General features: G+C 31.6%; 1 protein-coding gene across 1 annotated transcript; it reads right to left on the bottom strand.

Moving 5' to 3' along the window:
- Positions 1-2,793: 2,793 nt before the first annotated feature.
- Positions 2,794-3,270, bottom strand: LOC140436078 (uncharacterized). The gene has a single exon (XM_072524786.1). The coding sequence runs from the start codon at positions 3,268-3,270 to the stop codon at positions 2,794-2,796; it is 477 nt and encodes a 158-aa protein (XP_072380887.1).
- Between the last annotated feature and the right edge of the window lie 17,559 nt (positions 3,271-20,829).

The following is a 20,829-nucleotide window of genomic DNA, read 5'->3' as shown; positions in this document are numbered from 1 at the left end:
ATTCATTTCTGCAGTAACTTGTGGAACTTGAACTAAACTCTCCTCTTGTACAGGTTGTGTTTCTACTTCTACATCTTCTTCATTCTTTTTGCTTCTTGTACCTTTCTTTCCTTGAGACATTTTGAGACTTTACTTGTTCAAATATAATTAAATTAAAATCTATACTTTTTCTTTCTACTGATAATTAATTTAATTATATGAGAGCACTTATCTTCCCAAACTAATTCTTTTAAATAGAGAGCCACCGCGTTGGGTGCCAAATTTGTTATGATGTGTTTTTTGTTTGAATTATGAGCAATGAGTATTTTTAATAATATAATATATAGGGTTTTTATCGCGGTTCTCAAAGAATTAGCTTGTAAGTACTTTTTTAAATTATCTTTATTATAACTATTATGAAACACACATATATATCTAACCTAGTCAATGTAAATTTAAAATAAACTATCTTTAAACTGATATTCTTATAAAACTAATTAAATTCTATAGACAATCTAAAATTTAAACAAACTATCTTCAAAATTGAAATTGTTATGACACTAACTAAATTATATTAACAAAATTTTGTACCTTTCTTTCACTGAATGCCTAAATGAACTGTTTTCCACTATATATATATTCTAATCACCATTGAAAGTCTTCGTACTTCGGTTATCCTTGTTTTTTGTGAAATTACTTTTTCCAATTATCAGCTTCTACCAATTTAAGATATAGTTTTCTTCACCAGCATTTATATACCACCAAGCCAACCAGCAAACACCATTTATATTTATTCTTCTTTTCAATATACCAATATCCAATTATTATAAGTTGATTTATACCAATCTCCAATCATAATATAGTTTTAATTCCTTCCAATGTCCATCCAATATTATTCTAATATACTTTTATAATCTTCAATAATTATTTGTGTATAATTATAAATGTGCATTAAATATATGCATAAATTTTAATCTTCATTTAACTCACTATATTAAACAATTTGACCATTTGTAACTGATTCACTGACTGTCTTGAAAATTCTGAACAATTTACTTCACTCTACTAACTTTCATAATAAACTGGCCTGACTTCTGACTAAAAACTTCCAAAAACTGCCCTGACTGCTTGACTTCAGACTAAAAAACTTCAAAAACTGCCATCTTGAATCCAAATCACGGTATTTATATCTTTTGGACATTCTAGAACCATCTCGTAAGATATCATGTTCTAATTTGTTCTATCAAATACTTGTCTGAATTTTCTGGAACAAACCATTTCGCAAACATGGCCATCTCCGGAGATCTAGAGAATTCCATTCTTTTCTAATAATAATTTTGTTTACATTTAGGCTTTTCAGATCAGAATATATAATTAAATTAGTAACTTAACATTCTAATTTAATAAAATACACATTTCAAACAATACATTATTATAACCCACTTTATATTCGTAAATATTTTTAAACGTCACTTCAGAGTATAAATATCTGTCAATCTCCGAGAGTATTTTTGGTTGCCTAAGCACATGGCTCACTTATATATATTTACAATATTAAAATACAACTTTTTACAATTATTATGCTAATTTATTAAAAATGCCCTCACATAAATATATTTTTATTAAATTCTCTAGTATATAACTTATTTAAAACAACCAAATATCTAATATTATGTAGTATATAACTTATAAATTATTTTCTATAAACCCTAATTGTCACAATATATATATATATATATATATATATATATATATATATATATAGACGGTTGAAGATAACTGGGAATGACCCAATACTAAGGAAGCAATAAAAAACGGGTGCTTCTAAGTGAGTATCTTTTATTAAGAGTCAAGCTTTCGCCACATAATTTTGGGCTTCATCAGAACTTGCTGTAATGGAAAAACATTCTTTACAATATCATAATTAGAGATGTTATTTTAATCTTACCTTAATGTTGACACTATCTCTTAGTGTATAATAAAATTGACATGGACGGACATACACATATTTTTAAAAACAAACCAAACGCATCTCCCAATCAGAGGAAAAGTGACAAACAAGGCCTTTATTAAATATTTAAAGTTACTTTATTAAAACCATGTGGCCGGCATTTTTGACAAGAAATTGTTAATTAAGTCATGTGTTATTTTAACTGTCGCCTATCGAAACGGCACCTGTCTTAATCACTTCTTTTTTTTGTTGGCATAAAACAATTATTCAGTCAGAAATATTAGACTTTTCTAATTGTCATACAAAATTAAATTAAAAATTGAATAAATATAGGTCACTCCTCTATATAAACATATCATACTTAATAAATCTTTGGTTGGTAATTAGTCTTGGGTATAGTAGTCAACATGACGGTGAGATATATGTATTATATACCTTTTGTCGAAGAAACAAGTGTATGAATGATGATAATAGATATAAAATAAATTCAAAGTTCATCTTGTTCTCACATAAGGGGAATAACATATCCGTGTAGGTGTTAGTATATCACAATTGTATCATTGTTGTCTTTTACATTATTGATGTTAGGTATAAACATAATATGTCCGAGAAGGGTTAGACATTTACACTTTTTCTTTCTCAAAATTCAAATTTTGACAAATAGTCTGATTGAAAAATATAGAATTATAAAAGCTATTTAATGAAAAACATGGTTTGTACATGAAGTTAGATTTAAAATGATTTAATTAACAGACAGCAAATAACAACAGTACGTTAGTTGAAAGTGTGGAGGGACAGTATTATGAAAATCTAATATATGAAGGTGGTACTTTTTTATTTTTAGTGAATTTTTGTTGTAAAACTTAAGTATAGATGGAACTTAAGTTATCAACATCTTTTTTGTGGTTTAGTGAATTAGAACAATTATGAATATAACACATGTCTAAGATTTTACGATGAGCTTCTTTTTCAGCTCTATCTAGAATTATAGCCTCATCATATAGGACACGATGGTCATTCTCATTGACATGAATGCTCAAACTGGTTGCTAGGGGTTTATGTTTACAGTCACTTTTGTGAAGAGCTAGGCGCTTACTAAGTCGTTGACTTGTATGACCTATGTATATTTTGCCACATTCACAAGGTATACCATAGATTACGTTGCAGTTCTTCTCTAGTGAAACTGGATCTTTTAGTCTAGAATAGAACAAATTGAGTTTTTTGTTGTTATAATTGGCTATTTTTATGTTAAATTGACTAAATAGTCTAGTGAGAGATTGTGTTAAACCTTCTATATACGGTAATGATCCATACTGATCCATACCATCATGACCAGACATATTGTCGCTTGTAATACGTTCTGTGTGTGAATACAAAAGTTTATTAAGCAAATTTTTAGGGTAATAATTTCATAGTAATGTGTCAAACAACAGTTTAAGATTCTTTTCAGTAAAAGTTGGATGTGAGATTTTTAATATTCTATTTTTCATTGCTAGAACGGTGTCAACTTTCTGTTTCATGGGATGATATGAGTTAAAGGGTAGATATCTACCTGAGTTAGTAGTTTTTCTGTACCAGTCTAAACAGATGGCGTTATCTTCCGTTCTAACAACTTTTGTATCAAGAATGGGTACCGAAGAGTTTGACTCCTCCCCAACTGTGCAATTGCAAATGAGTAATAAATGAATTAAAAATCGTAAGTGTATTCTGTATCTCATTTTTTGGTACTGATGTTATTAAATCATCTACATATTGGTAGAGAAAAGGAAATGGAAAATGTACGTGTTGATGCACAAAATACAACAATTTAGTCATAACGATTTCAGCTAAAATAGGTGAGGTTGCTCCACCCATCGGTAATCCTATTTTTTTTTTTTTGTAAAATTTAGTATCAAAAGAAAAATAAGTATGATTATATAAAAAGGCAATATTCGCTATGAACATTGTTTTTGGAATATTGCAATTCGGTTGTATTACTTCATTACTATCACTTAGAAGCACTCGTTTTTTATTGCTTCCTTAGTATTGCGTCGTTCCCGGTTATATTCAACCGTCTGTTGTTTACCAGTAACCCGTTACTGTCTTTGACTTTCATATATATATATATATATATATATATATATATATATATATATATATATATATATATATATATATATATATATATAATGTTGGAAATATTTTTTCAGTTTTAAATTATTTTGTTAGAATAATTCTATCTCTCTCTCTGTCTCTTTCTCTCACTAACTCACTTGCTTATTCTTGAAATGGTACATTTTGGGCATTAAATTGTTAATAATTTAAAAAGTACACCGTACCTACTGCAGGAAATATACTGGTTTAGATTTTTGTGCTCCAAAAAAAATATTTTCCGATTCCTGGAACTAATTTTTTATTTAAATTACCGATTTATATTAAACTAATATCTAAATACATACAGCATGATAAGGATGCCGTCTGGTATAGCTTCTCGGAGACGAGAAGATCTCATTTTTAGAGTGCTACTGTTGATTGTGTCTCGGCATTATATATTAATATCTTCTAATCTTATAAGTTTGCTTCTCATCCTTCGTTATTCTCTGTTCACAAATTGTTGAGAGCACAAAATATGCCTCAAACTAATAAAATGGTCGTAAATCTTAGGCGTTCCTAAGGTGTTTAACAATTTTGTAAATAAGAATACCTTATCTCTTTGTATATTTCAATACTAATCTTCGCGTTTAATCACTTTACTAGAAAACCTGGAATTCATATCCGAATGTACTATATGTACTTGCAACGAGCAAGATAATTAAGATGGAATTCCCCAGATTTTTAATAATATAATTATATTCGAAACTTAACTTGAAAGGGTGAAGTTATTACGAACGAAAACAATTTTTTTGTTTAGTACGTTTTTGGTCGCATGTAATTTACGGCTCGTCGGTGTTTCCGCGTCTACGGCAGTAATTAGCGTCTCGAATATTTCTTTTGCGAATTATATGCAGTGCGTGAGTGATTTTTTATTCCATATACCTACGAACATATACGTACCTTTCGCTCGTGCTCGTTTTGTTGGATTGTTTGTGATGGCTTCATCATCAAGTTTTACACCGGTACTGTTGCGTACAGTCAGTAAGTTTGTCTATTCACCAAGAGAGAAGACTATTGTCTTGAATGTTCACGATGCTCTGGTTTCTCAGAATCCCACAAACACTGTTCGCAACATAGTCGAAAGTTGTGCCAACATGACTGGCGTAGGAGAGTCAACTTTATATAGGTTCCTATCAGAAAGAAAAAAACACGGTATAGCTAACCCAAACACAAACGAAAACTTAAAGAGAGGGAAAAAGCCTATTGAAATTGATGAATTTGCCAAAAATGGTATTCGAAGGAAAATTCATGGATTTTTTTTCAAAAAAGAAATATCAAACCTAAACAAAATTTTACAAGAAGTTAGAGACGACCCGGATTTGCCTCATATCGGACGAACTAAATTGTGGCAAGTTTTAAAAGAATTAAATTTCCGGTGGGAGAAATCAGACCGAAAATCACTTTTGATTGACCGGGAGGAGATAATATGTTGGAGAAAAAATTATCTAAGATTCATACAAAAATTCCGGGCTGAAGAAAGGCCCATCTTTTACCAGGATGAAACGTGGGTAAACTCAGGTCATACTCTAAAAAAAATTTGGTCAGATAAAAATATATTAAGCTCCAGGCAAGCCTTAATGGAAGGTTGGTCTACTGGTATCTCCCCACCCTATGGTAAAGGCAGTAGATTAATAATTTCTCACATTGGCAGTGAAAAAGGATTTGTTAAGCATGGTTTGTTGGAATTTCATTCCAAAAGCACAAAAGACTATCACGAGGAGATGACAGCTGATGTTTTCGAAGAGTATTTTGAGCAAATGATTGAACACATACCACCAAATTCAATTATAGTATTAGATAATGCACCTTATCATTCACGACTAGTAGAAAGACTTCTAACGAATGAGTGGAAGAAACAGGATATTCTTGACTGGCTGCGGAATAAGTATCTGCCTTACGAAGATGGAATGGTAAAATCAGAACTTTTAAAAATTGCCCGGCAACACAAATCTAAGTTCGAGAAATACGTAGTTAACAAAATGGCGTAAAGGCGAAACATCACAGTCTTTAGACTTCCACCCTACCACTGCGAAATAAATTCAATTGAACTCATTTGGGCACAAATGAAAAGTTATGTGGCTAGAAAAAATACGTCATATAAAATACAAGCTGTACGTGAATTGTTATACGAGTCTTTATAACATAATACAGAACAAAACTGGAAAGATGCAGTAAGACAAGTAATAGAAGAAGAACAAAAAATGTGGGATCTTGATAACATAATTGATGCGACCGTAGAGATTATTAACCTAATTATTAACCCTCAAGACGACTCGGATTCCGAAGTTGATCCTATTTATTTTGAATTTGAATAGTTTTCTAATCGCAATTATATAAGGTAAGTAATAGTAGTTGTAATCGTAAGGTATTAAAGGGGAAAGGCGCAAAATGTCGCCTGTCAAAATCTTCAATGTGTTTTAAATGTATCTATTTTTTTTTCAAATCCTGAGAAAACTAAAAAACATTTTTGAAAAATTTAAAGGCAGAATGAAATATTTTTTAGAATAAATAAAAAGTTTCTTTTGCATGCAATATTTTCAATTAAAAATTATACTATATTTTCTCTTTTATTTTCACCCCTGTTACATAACATATTAAAATAAACATTGTAGAAGTTTTCAGGACTTTCTGCCCTGAGTAATAATGTAATCTTTCATTCTGCGTTTAAATTTTTCAAAAATATTTATTAGTTTTCTCCGAATTCGAAAATAATGGATACATTTAAAACACATTGGAAATTTTGCCAGGCGACATTTGGCTCCTTTTTCCTTAATTAAATAAATGTATCTTTTACAAATGGCAAGAAACTTTTTATTTTTGAATAAAATAAATAAGTTTTATTAAAAAATACAATTTACATAAGTACAATTTAAAAAATATATTTATTTAGTTTAAATAAATGTTTCAATCATATACTCTACGACACTGGTCGTTCATTTCTAGCCATTCAAAATACCCCCGTAATAGGATTATAAGGTATTGTATTCCTTTAGATATAAGGTGGGTTAGTCGAAAACGTCTTAAACCGTCAGTTTTAGGTTGGTTTTTACTATTATATCGTATTACCTATCCTCTCTGTATTTCAGTTTTCTAATTAGAGTTAAACTTGTAGTGAGCTATCAAAAAATTGTGAACCGTGAGTAGTTATAGTATCGTTATTTTCATAAAATATAAAGTAAAATAAACGCCAGATATACACACAAATTGAGACATTGCATTACCTAAAAGTTAAAAAGAGGAAAATTGATATAGGATACTTAATTAATCATAATTGCTAATGCCTCTTTAATATAGCTCTAAGTACATCTTAGAGCTAATCCACATATCGATGACAATCAACCAAAATTTTAAATATCGCTATTTATGTAAAATGAGAAATTGTCAACATGCAATCAACAAATAAAATCTCTTAAAAATAACAAGATGAGGAATTAAATGAAGAGGTTAAAAGTTAAATAAAAAGTTTATGTGTATATTTGCATAAATTTTAATGTCCTATATTGCCAACGAGATCGCTATAAAAGAATTGCAATAATAATCAAAAATATCTAAAAAAATACAGGAAATCATCAACATAAATGTTATATAAAATTTAAATGAGAGATCAAAAGAGAATAAAAGAGAATAATCAATAAATTTTAAAGGTTTTAAAACGTTGGTAAAATAAAAAAAAATCATTACTTGTATCAATATTACTCTATTGTGAAAATAAACAATAAATGCATATTTAAAAACAAAGTAAAAATAATTGGTAATACAGAAGTTTATAAGAATGCAGAAATTTCAATAAATAAATTTTAAAGTAAGTAGAAGTCTATATTTATATCTAGAATTGCTAAATTCATTAATATTCATGAAAGTTAAACAAAATTATAATATTTCCCGAAAGTTTCGTATTTTACTTTATATTCTGATTAGAACTTTGTGAAAATTTTGTCCTTTGCCAATTATTTTTAAAGAAAGAAAATATTTTTTATCGTAAAAAACAAAGAATAATAATATGTTTTTAATTTGTATGACTTATACAGCTATTTGTATGTAACGGATGTATATCAGATATTAAATTTACTTTATCAAATGTACATGTGATAATAGGATTTATTGTATACCATTAATATTCTTCTATGTACCTTCTTTTTTAATAAAATATTTTTTTAGCGATATACATTTATTATGTAAAATTTTGATCCCTTTGATCCAATACCATTATTTTCATATTACGCTTTCCGCTTTTTCCTACTTACTTGGGATTTAGATAAAAATCTCCTGCCACGTGTAAAAGCACACAACACCGTAAACTTGAAATCCTCTTTCAGCCCTCAATATAACCAAAAAACCACACAGAATCCTAATCCCACTATAACACGCGTCAATTCATCATTCACAAAAAAAAACACGCGGGCAACACGATTACTCTAAAAGCGTGAATCCCCGTCGATCGTCAACCTCGATATCTCGCAGGATCCAGCGAAAAATCCTGCTCCTGCAGCATCACAGCAGCGCGTCTACTGAACTCCAAGAGTCCTGCAGGATCAGGACTCTCGGAAGCTGACAATTTTCTTACAGTGGGCATGCGCAAAATCTTTGTCGGTCTGTGAACCGCTTGACACTTGTGCTTCTCAGGAGACGCTGGGTTGACCCCACGCGGTAAGGGTTTCTCTTTTTTAGTACTGTTTGCTCTGGTATGCAAATTTGTTATGACCCCATATTTGTCTATACTTTCCTAAAAAAACAATACAGTTTATAAATTCAAAAGGTGATCATAAAGGATGATGTTTACTATTTATTTAAGGCCTTCGTGTTATTTTAGCACACTGTTTTCTCATTTTATCTTTATTATTAGACATTTTGACTTCATGTCGTATACAGTTTTTATGTTTACAGATTTTCCGTAATTTCCAGATTATATATATATTTTTTTTATCTTTATAGCTGTTTTATTCTAGCTTTGTTGACCATTGTCTTTCTAGTAGTAATGAAGAACCATCGAAGAAAATCGTGAATTTTAAACCATAGAACTAATTTTTACGACTCGGTGGTAGCTCAGTCACCATAATAATGTACTCCGTCTCCGTAGGTAGGTCTCCGGCTTCTGTACGCAATGTAGCTATTTTTCAATAATTTTAAAGTGTTTGTTTGTCCTTGTGTAGTGTAGTGTGTTGTACAATTATATGTTTATGACATTTTATTCTTGTCGGATAGGCCGCAATTGACGAAATGCCCCTGAAGATGATCTAGGGATCGAAAGTACTTGGGCAAGATTAACTTAAACTGTGCCTTTATATGCCTTTTATTTGATCAAAGACCATAATAGGTGGCAGTTATGGTTTGACATTGTCAATGTAAAGTTTGATTAGGCCATCGAGTTAGAATCTATGAAGAGGGCATCACGTGACTAAAAACGATCTCACTTCGGCCATATTGTTAAGATTGTTTTGACACTTTTGACAAATCGTATTTGTTTCTTTACGTTCGTTGTTTTTCGAATATTTTTAGTTTTATAATACTTTTATAGAATTTGTAATAATATATTGAGATAGTGCATAATAATGGTTTCTTGTTCTCAACGTAGTTGCAGTAGCAGAAACAATGTTAATAAAAAATCTTCAGGAATAACGTTCTACAGGTTAGTATACAAATATGTAAACAAAGTAATGGCCCGTACTTCAGAGAATAAATTAATAGTATTTGACTGTATTAATTTATCTTTATGTATAATATATCGTGTTTAGTGTTTACCGCGAGATAAATAAATCATAGTTTATTAAAAATGTATTGCACTTTTTTAGATTATGAATAAATCTTCTGAATAATTAGTCATATTTTTATAGTAGTTTTAATATTATTGAGTCCGGCCATTATCCCACCGCCATATCGGTATCATCGTTAGCCACGCCTACCTACGCCGTTTATAATACACACGTTAATATGCTCATAGCTTCTCCATAGATTCTAACTCGATGGATAAGGCCTATATTTTAAAAAACATATTTGGGAAAATTAACTAAAAATGGTATCCAAAAAAACAATTCTTAAAGAATACTACTTCTTTCAAGATACACAATTAAAAAGCTAGTCAACAGTTAGTGTACACAAGTTTTAAACTAAATAACGTGCAAATTAAAATACACAGACAAGTCCTGTTCAGTTTTTCAGACAATTTTTACAAATAAAGCACTAGTTAAAATATTTCTATAACGAGAATTATTTCCTTTAGTGTGTGCTGCTGAATGTAGTTAATATTATAAATATTGGTAGGTACCATTATTTTATAGATACACCTAGACCTAAATTAATTTGATGAAAATAGTGTTCCTATCACTACAGAATAATAGATCAACATTTCTGTGTCTGATTGACATAAAGAATAAACGCTTTCTTTGATAAAGCTAAAATTCATTGAGCCCCATGGTCTTTAATTTGATCATGGATGAAATCATCAAAAGTGTTAATAAAGAAAGAGGATACAGAATGAGAAACAAAGAAATAAAAATACTCTGCTACGCAGACGACGCAATATTGATAGCCCAAGATAAATATAGTCTGCAAAGACTGGTCCACAGATTTAACATAAGAGCAAAAGAATTTAATATGACAATCTCATCTCAGAAAACTAAAACAACAGTAAAATACTTAGGAATTATACTGTCTAGCTATAGAGCCCTGCACAGAAAAGTGAGAGATCAAGTACAAAAAGCAAATAGACTGTCAGAATGTCTTAATAACATCATATGACGAAACGGACACATTAACAGTGAAATGAAGTTAAGAATTTATAAAGCCAGTGTAAGTCCAATAATGACATAGGCCTCAGAAACAAGACCCGACATAGCCACAACGCAAAGGCTACTGAAAACGGCAGAGATGAGAGTACTGAGAAGAATTACAGGAAATGCGCTGAGAGATCGAAACAGAAGTGAAGACATTAGAAAAAAATGTAACGTACAATATATAAATAAATAGACGCAAAATAAAAAAAAATAAAATAACCACAAACAGAATGGAGGACACCCGTGTCGTCAAAACAGCAAAAGACAAGTCACCAATCGGCAAGAGAAGTATCGGACGACCGCGTAAAAGATGGAGCGACAACCTTCCATGGAGGTATTAATCCGCCAATAAACAAGCAGAATTGCTTATAAAGAGGAAGAACAAGAAGAAGAAGATAATAGTTTTTCCTAAAAGTATAAGTTTAAGTCTCCAACCTAGTGTACTGCCATGTATCCAGTGGTATCAGTTTTGTTTCAGACTCAGGAAACTGCGCTCTGGAAAATTTTTAATCTAACCTCTTTTTGCAGTTAGAGTATACTTACTAAGTTTATGAAGCCTTGACATTTATACAGTCTGTTCTTTACTATCTCCTTTTGGTTTCTATTTCTGTCTCTGTCTTCAAACTTCGACATGACAAATTCATGAAATTGTTCGACAGCCATGTCTAGGTCCAGTATGTGCCTTATAGTCCGTTTAATCTTGTCTAATAAACAATATTACAGGTCTACTTAGTGTCTTTTGTGGTCTATTGTACAAGGGATACGATAAGTTTCTTCTATATGCATATGACCTGCTATTCCAAGACCAAATTCAGATCTCGATGGCCTAAACAGCGCATCTTATTTAACACATACCATTTTTCAATAGGTGTAGCCATTTTATTTATGTATTATTTATATTTAATAATTGTATTCAATACAGTACAACACAACACATTACAAACAGTATTGTATTGTTTGGATGGTAAACATACATGTTCTGCAACAGTAAGGTCGCTTATCAATTTTGTTTACGTAAAATTTTACATATGTACTCAACCAGACAAAGAAGACACATTTTTAAAAGATATCTTACCTTGGCTGGAATTGGAACCCACGACTCCTGCGTGGTTACGTTCAATAAGTAAGTTCTTACCACTGTAATATTAAGATAATAATAATAATAATAATAATAATAATAACCCCTTTAGAAAAATCAGTGACTTCAGATGCAGAAAATAAATCTAATTGTTACCTTTTTAACATATCAACCTTAGCTATAACACTATTTAAACATAACCTCAAGTATTACTTTAATTTATATTTAAATGGGAATAAGCCACAATTAAAGGTTAAAATACGTTTATTGACGTTTCAATTTCCACTTCGGAAATCGTTCTAGAGAACGATTTCCGAAGTGGAAATTGAAACGTCAATAAACGTATTTTAACCTTTAATTGTGGCTTATTCCCATTTAAATATAAATTAATTTAAAATGTCACAAGAAAATAGCTTCAGAACAATAGTATTACTTTAATTTGAACGATGGCGTTAGATTTATTATTATATCAAACATTTCAAATACAGTGAAACTTCTCGAAACTACAGTTGTGCGTTGTGTAGATCACCGCTTAATCAATTGAAATAAAAAAGAGGTTTCGAATTGCTAGATTTTTAATTATACATTTTCGTACATATTTGCGTAAGCATATACACAAATATAACAAATAAAATACTAATGTAAAAAAGGTAGGTATTATATCTTAAAAAAATCATTAACTTTGTTCTGTTTTTTGTTTTGAGCATTAGTTTTCACAATTTCTGACTCAACATTTAGAATTACATTAGATATTTTTTGCATCACCTTTACATATAAAAAATAATTCCAAGTCTCTTAGTTTTGGCTAAGCATCATTTAAATTACTTACAGTTGTAGTAATTTCTAGCTCATCGTCAATCTCATTGCCGGAAACATTGGATACCTGTTCGTTTTCTTTAAAATCACTAACACAACTAGCTAAGGTTACTTAAGGATTTTCCGTAAATAAGCTTAAATCTCTAGGTAGATTAAAAAATTTTCGACTCCGTGACTTTTGCAAAAGTAGATAATGGTAAATCATCTTCCAGGTCATGGAGCTCCAGATTTTCCACAATTTTTCCTCCATTACTATTATTTTTTTAAAAACCGCTCCTAATGAAACACTTTTCAGTTATTTTGGTTGAAACGTCTTTCCATGCCGCCACAATCGAAATTAAGGCGTTATCAATTGGTACTCACTTCTCCAGTTCAACCGCTAATAAATAACATTCTTCTCATCAAAAACTTTTTTTACAAAGATTTAAAGTTTTTAATTATTCCTTGGACTAACGGTTGACAATATGCTGTAGTATTGGGTGGCAAAAATATGATCGTTACATTAGATAACTGAATATCCGGATGGGATGTTGCGTTGTCTAGTAATAAGAGAATTTTTCTTTTTTGACGTTACTTTGTTTTGTCAAATTTGTGCTGCCAATCTATCATAATATAAGCCTTCTTGCTGTGGTACCAGTCGACTTGGAGTTTATCAACAAGAAAACTGGAAATTTAAGCGCAAGATCGTAGAAGATGGAGGGCTCTAGTGGATGCGGTGAAGACACATGTCGAGTTACAAAGCCAGTAAAGAAGAAGACCAATCTAATCAAAGAAATTATTACACCACTGCATGAAATATTTCGGTTTCATGGCAACCAGGTCAATACTACTTGTGACAGGTCTCCATCACAATCGTATTCTCTCGACAAGACCTTTTCAAAGAGTCTCAGTAGATTCTGGAGAAATTTTCATAATCCGATCGTCTCATCTTAGAAAAGCCCCTTATATAAAGCATACATAGCCTTTTTCATATTTATTACCACCAAATATATACACATCGAGCCTGTTACCGGCTTAACAGCTGACGCTTTCATTTTCACTTATAAGATTAATCGCAAGACTGACGACTTCCGAAAGTATATGGTCTGACATTGCTACTAATTTTTATAGTGCCCGCAATCGGTTTATTGAGTACTGTTTTTAAGTAAGAACTTCTCTAAAAGGCCCAATAATTTTCACTCTAAAAACTCAAAAATTCGTTTTAAATTTTAAATTTGTTGTAAATGTATAATATTTTACGAGGTACATCGCAACCCTTCTAAATTTATTGTCCTTGTTGGAAACCTTTGTTTTACTCTTAAAATTTTTTTAGACAATATTTTGTCAAATAAAAGCAATTAGCTGTTAAATGATCTAAATGCTAGTGCTTAGCTTAGTGCTAATGCCCGGTTATTTCCTTGTACAAAAATGTCGCTAGAAATATATCTTTCAGATATATCACAGAACTGTCTCTTTTTTTTTATAAAACTCTCGAAAATTCATAAAAATAGCTGGAAAACGCAGTTGGTAGGATTTTAAATATGATCTAAAGTAGGAGTAAATGGAACATCGCTACTGATTCCTTGAATGTTGGTAATGGGATAAAGAAACCCCTACTCCTCAGGTCTCAGGCAAAGGTAATCGAATTGCTTTTAGGCAAAGAATCTATTTACACCTGATACAAAATAACTTAGATCAATTAAGAATGTAGCTAAATTATTTTGACTTAAGTTTTTCTAAATTTTAAGTTTTTTAGTCATCTTGTATTTACAATTATGTCCTTAATATATACCGTTTATTATATATTCAGTAATTCTACAGTATTCAAAGCCTTCCCTCGCTCAACCGTTTCCATCTCTCTCTGTTGTTCCATTCTCCATCGTTTAGGCCTCTCTTACTCATGGCGTCGTCCTCTTTTCCTCCTTCCTATGGTGCTTCATTCGGTTATTCTCTTTATCCATATACTGTCGCTAGTTTTTCTTACATGTCCATATCACATTAGTATTTTTTGTTCTATATACAGTCCGTCTAATTTTCAAACCGTTGCACGTCATTATCTACGTCAGAGATCGAAGTTGACATAGTTGCCAAAGTATAAAAAAATCCTGAATCGATTTTAAATCAAATAAGTCACATAATTATTATTATACTCCTTCCAACGACTATTTAAATTCTTACGTAACATTTTTGAAATAAAACACACTAATTTTGTTTTAAAAATAACAGATTTTATTAAATAGGTAAAAATATAAAACAAGAGTTGTTCACTTTAAAATTTAAAATAATAAAGTACAAAAAGTGTCAACACCGCAACCACACCGCAACTGTCAAATTATTGTTACCAATTTATGCCAAAATTTCACCTTCGTTCGATTACAGTTACAGTGTGTTCCAAACAAATGTTCTTCATAAAAACGCTTTATAATGCATTTGTACAAATTAAATGAAACATATTGTTGTCTATTTCTTTAAGTTAACATTAATAGAAATCTTTAAATATTAGTTCTACGCCTATATAATAAAATATGTCTACTGGCTGTAATGCCAGTGTACTCGGCAAAGTGATTTTAAAAAAGAACACACCTACCGCCTAAATATTTCGTGTTAGTATCATGTGACGTCACGGGATATGACGCCGATGACGTGCAACGGTTTGTAAATTAGATGGACTGTATGTTAGTATGTATGTTTCTATTGATGTTCTTTGCTTTATTTCGTCATTACTTGTCCTATCCATTCTTGTTACTTTGCAGCATCTTCGCAGGCATTCCGTCTCTGTTGCTACTATCTAACTACTGTTTTTCTTGTTTATGATCCAATTTTCAGCCCCATATGTCATAATACTTCGCACTAGTGTTTTATAAATCTGTGTTTTTGTCTTCATATTTAGGTATCTATCCTATCATACTGAGTAAAGTTGTCGGATTGCTGTTCTTGTTTGTCCTAAACGTTGTGTAATCTGGAGATGTGGAATAACCCTGTAGGAGCCCTTTTGTTGTGGTAAAGTCTTCTATATGATTCTTGTTCCCATTTTAATGCACACTTTATTTTATTTATACAGAGCTTTTGTAGCTTCTAAGAGTTCCGTCTGTATTTCTAATTTGTACATTGCCTCCGATAGTTCTGACCTTAGTGCAGAGTCATACGCCTTTCTCAGGTCTACAAATGCCAAATGTATATCTCTATTATTTGCTTTTTATTTTCAACAGTTGTTCCAGTGTGCATATGTGGTCTATGCATGATCTTCCTGCCGTGAAGCTTGCCTGATCCCCCCGATTTTGCCTTTTATCGCTTGCTCTATCGTTTCTCGCAGTATCTTTCCATATAGTCTTCCTATTGATGATATTACGCTTATTCCTATGTAGTTTTCACATCGTTTTTTATCTCCTTTCTTAAATATAGATGTCATATATGTCTCCGTCGATTCCTCTCGGAGCTGTTCTCCATTTATGGCTTTCTGAAATATCCATTGTATCATCCGGTGTAATTATTTTAACCTGTATTTTATAAGCTCGGGTGAGATACCTATAGGTCCTGGTGCTTTCTTATTTGTGATTGCTTTTATGGCCATTTTCATTTCCCTATCTGTTATTTATATTTCTTATTGTGAGGATCTGCTTCGTCTTCCCCTGTTTTCTTTTTCAATGAATTGTGGTATTTGTTCTGTTAATAGCTCCTATATATCGATTAAACCTTATTTTAATGGTTATCATTCAATGCCATATCTCAGAATGGTAACTCTTGTCGCTCGGCCCCAGTATCTATAATTTTCGAAATGCGAAAAATAACTAAATATTTTTGTTCTATCACTCCTATAATTCTTAGCCTTAATTTCAAAATCATTACTTAATCCAAGCCTTAGTAATAATTTATACTTCAACTTCTAATCACCAGTCTTTAGAAATACAGACATTTTTGGAATGTGTAAACCAAAAATCGCTCTCCCGACTGCTATCATATCCTTGAGTATAGACGTACGCTTTTTAATAGATAAAGACTAGTTAGAAATAAATAAATAACGTGTACACGTTACAAAGTTACTTAAATTTGCTAAAGACAACTTGAAGTTATATGAGAAATCACTGTGTGTGATAACCGCTTATATGACTACCGGTGTGCTAGTGTATATAACAGTATAATTAGTGAGTTTTTATAAGCGTAATTTTGGTAATTTATGTGTACGCAAACAACTATTTTTACCTCTAACCTAATTGTTTAAAGCCGAGTATGTCGGTATGCGATTTTCTCTTCATTATGACGTGCTGTTCTTTCAGATAACGTGATTTCTACATTTATCGTTCATGCATATGTATTTATTGTTATTTTAGTTTTTTCTCGTTTATTTTTATAGATAATGATGAGACTCACGCCTATATGTCATTTTGTATGTGTTCGGATGAAAACTGAATATTCGTTTAATGATTTAATAACTTCGTTAATTAATAATTATTTAACACGTTATATTTTTTAGTTCTGCTGTTAATAATTCCACTCCAGTGACCATACTGACTATTGTTTTTTGCTAAAATTATGATATTATTGCTTTGATTTAATAACTTGGAAATAAGGTCATATCCTCGTCAGGCGAAATATTTTCATCGTTCCTGCACCTCATTATATTCTATTTATTCGTACTTTTAATATTCTCTTCAGAAAGGCGCAATCAAGTCCGTTAATTTGTATAGTGGCAATAGGACTTGTTCTAGCATTAAATGCATTTGCCTTCGCTTGGTATGGAGATGGAATTTACTTAGAAACTGATCGATATATATGAAACTGTTATTTTGTAACCACGAGAAGAAGTCGGTACAATCTTAATAAAAAAGCAATAACAAGAAAAAAGAAAAACAGTAAACAAGAATATAAGTAAATAATATATAAGTAAAAAATAAATATAGTGCTTTTGTTAAAGCAATATACCATACATCTGAAAATTTAAAGCAGTCCAATTCAATCCAATCAATTTAAGTAGCAGATAACGAGACAGGTTTATATCAATAATGCTAAGACAACGAATAACTTAGCTGCTAGTGGAGATTAGTTGTAGAATTTTCAAAGTAGAAGTCAGATATAGTAAGTAAAAAACCTGCCTTTCGGTTGAAAATGGAACTGTAAAAATGGTGTGGAGAGGAATACAAAAAATAAAACACTAGTTATAAAGTACAAAAAAAAATTCCAAAAGTATCGCGTGTGAAGTTGCTACTCCCCCATCGAGCGCCTTCCCAGATGATGGTTAGAACTTCTCCCAGATATGGGTGTTACCGGAAAAATGAAATATCCGGGGTAGACCAAAACAAGTATGCATCGTCTGACCTAAATAGATAGATAGAGAAGGCAATGGGAAATCACTCTGGTGAATATTTCCCAAGAGAACTACAATGAAAGCGCAAACAGAAAGCGACCCTAGTGCCAGGAAGATCTAAGATGATTAAAAGGTTCGAAGAATCCCATTAGTAATAGCCTAAATATTTTAAATATGAACTATAAGATTGCAACATTGAACCGTAGAAACGTTTAGGAATCAATATATTAGGTTTAAGCTAAATTAGATGGAAAGGTTCAGAGTCATGAATAATACTTTCTGTTACCATGGTAATATTGATCCAGTTCATCATAACGGAGTTGGATTAATTTAAGAAGACAAATACAACGATATTGTCACAAACTTTGTGCCATTTTCTGACCGATCTCTACTCATTCAACTATCCAGAAAGTCAGTAAATGTTAACATAATTTAGACTTAGGACATTGGGGCCTTAAGCCCATAATAGAATTAGAAGCTTAGTAAGCTAAGGTGAAAAAACTTATCTTCTTCTTCAAGTGCCATCTCCGCGGCGGAGGTTGGCAATCATCATAGCTCTTCGGACTTTTGAGACGGCTGCTCTGAAAAGTTCATTTGATGTACATCCGTACCACTCTCTCAGGTTGCGCAGCCATGACATTCTACCCCTCCCTATGCTTCTTTTTCCTTGGATCTTTCCCTGCATAATCAGTTGGAGCAAGGTGTATTTCTCTCCACGTGTCATATGTCCGAGATATTTAAATTTTCTTGTTTTAATTATATTTAAAATTTCTATTTCTTTATTCATGATTCTCATAACGTCTTTGTTTGTGGCGTGTTCTGTCCATGATATTTTCAGAATTCTTCTATACACCCACAGCTCGAATGATTTCAGTTTTTTCATTGATGTCGCATTCAAGGTCCAAGATTCCATTCCATAAAATAAAGTCGAAAAACATAGCACCTCGCCAACCTGACTCTTATTTCCAATTTTAAATCCCTTGTACATAACACTATTCTCATTTTGTTGAAATTTGCTCTAGCCTTTTCTATTCTTATTTTGATCTCCTGACGGTAATCATTTGTGGAGTTAATTATTGTTCCCAGATATGCTTATTTATCCACTGGTTCGACGTTGGTTCTGTTTATTAGAAGATTCTCGTTATTTCTTTGAGTTGTCGATATTCTTATAAATTTCGTCTTCTTGACATTCATTGTTAGACCATACTCTTTTCCATACTCCGCTATTCTGGTCACCAGTCTCTGAAGATCTTCAATATTTTTGGCTAAGATCCCAGTGTCGTCCCCATATCTAATGTTGTTAATGGGAACTCCATTTACCTATATTCCAGCTGTTTCACCCTCAATAGCGTTTTTCAGGATCTCTTCTGTCTCACTCCACATCTTATTTCAATTTCTTCTGACAGCTGTTCATTAACACGTACTTTTGCTCGCTGTTTATAGTATAAATTTGATATGATCCTGAGATCATTGTAGTCAATCTTCTTTGATTTCAGGACATTTATTAATTGTTTATGTCGTACTTTATCGAATGCTTTATTATAGTCAATAAAACATACGTATATATCTTGATTGACGTCCAGGCATCTTTGTATCAGTATATTAAGTGAAAAAGGAGCTTCACGCAATCCTAGTACTTTGTGAAAACCAAATTGTGTATCATTAATGTCTATGTCCAGTTTGTGATATATTCGATTATGGATGACTTTTAGTAGTAACTTTAGCACATGAGACATCAAGCTGATGGTGCGGTAATCGCTGAATTATCTTGCATTTTTCTTTTTGGGGAGACAAATAAAAATCGACGTTAACCACTCTTTGGGTAATACGCCTGAACTATAAATTTGGTTCAAGAGTGTCACTAAAACATCAATGTGCTTCTCATCTAGAATTTTTAGGATTTCTATAGGAAGCAGAAAAAAACTTATAAAGATGACCAAAAAATAAGACCTAACTTTTATCTTATGGACTTAAAAGTTGGGTAGAGAAAAGGTTTTTGGAGTCATTAAAGACTTTAAACTTAGAGTAAGAAGCGACAGGAGAGAGAAAATGATCAAATTTTGATAGCAATACATGGCAGTAACATGAATTACCTCCTCGCAGATTATACACATAACTTGATCAATACATAATTCAAATAGTTACGAATAGTTTTATTAGATTGTGGTCAAAAAAGATACAACTACGGTATTATCAGTGCGTTCAGACTAGAAACCAATCAGTATGAACAAAATCACGTATTACAGTTAAAAATACGGACTCAGTATAACAGAAAATGAACTTTACGTCAACCAAACCACAATAGAAAGAGTGACGAGCTACAACCACCTCGGCATCATAATAAACAAAGAACTGACCAACAACCAGGAAATAAAATCGTGGATCGGAAACGCTAGATCCAATTTGCACCGAACGGGAATCTTCTTCAAGAGCCATAACCTTTCTCTTAGTATAAAGTTAAGAATGCTGCGCCTTCTCTGTTCTTTTGATTTTTGAATCTTGAACCTCAAAGAAAGATATGTGTAAAAGGTTGTTACCATTTGGGATGTAGCTATATCGTCGAATACTTAAGCTTTCCAAGAAGAATGAAGAAAAAGTGAGAAGTATTGACCATCATCAAATTTCGAAAGTCACAATACTTCGGACACTTTATAAGTGAATCCAGATATACCTCCTATAAGCCATCTTCCAAAAAAAAAATATTTGGAAAGCAAGGTAAAGGAGGAAGAGTAACATTCTTGTTGAGCAAGCAAGCAAGCAATTTAATTAAACCCAGCCTGTGAGAAATGTTCGCCTCTAAGAATTACGTTTGCGTGTAACA

This window comes from Diabrotica undecimpunctata, chromosome 3, assembly GCF_040954645.1.
Source record: "Diabrotica undecimpunctata isolate CICGRU chromosome 3, icDiaUnde3, whole genome shotgun sequence".
NCBI lineage: Eukaryota > Metazoa > Arthropoda > Insecta > Coleoptera > Chrysomelidae > Diabrotica > Diabrotica undecimpunctata.
The sequence above is the reverse complement of the archived record's forward strand: the minus strand, read 5'-3'. Positions and strand labels throughout refer to the sequence as shown.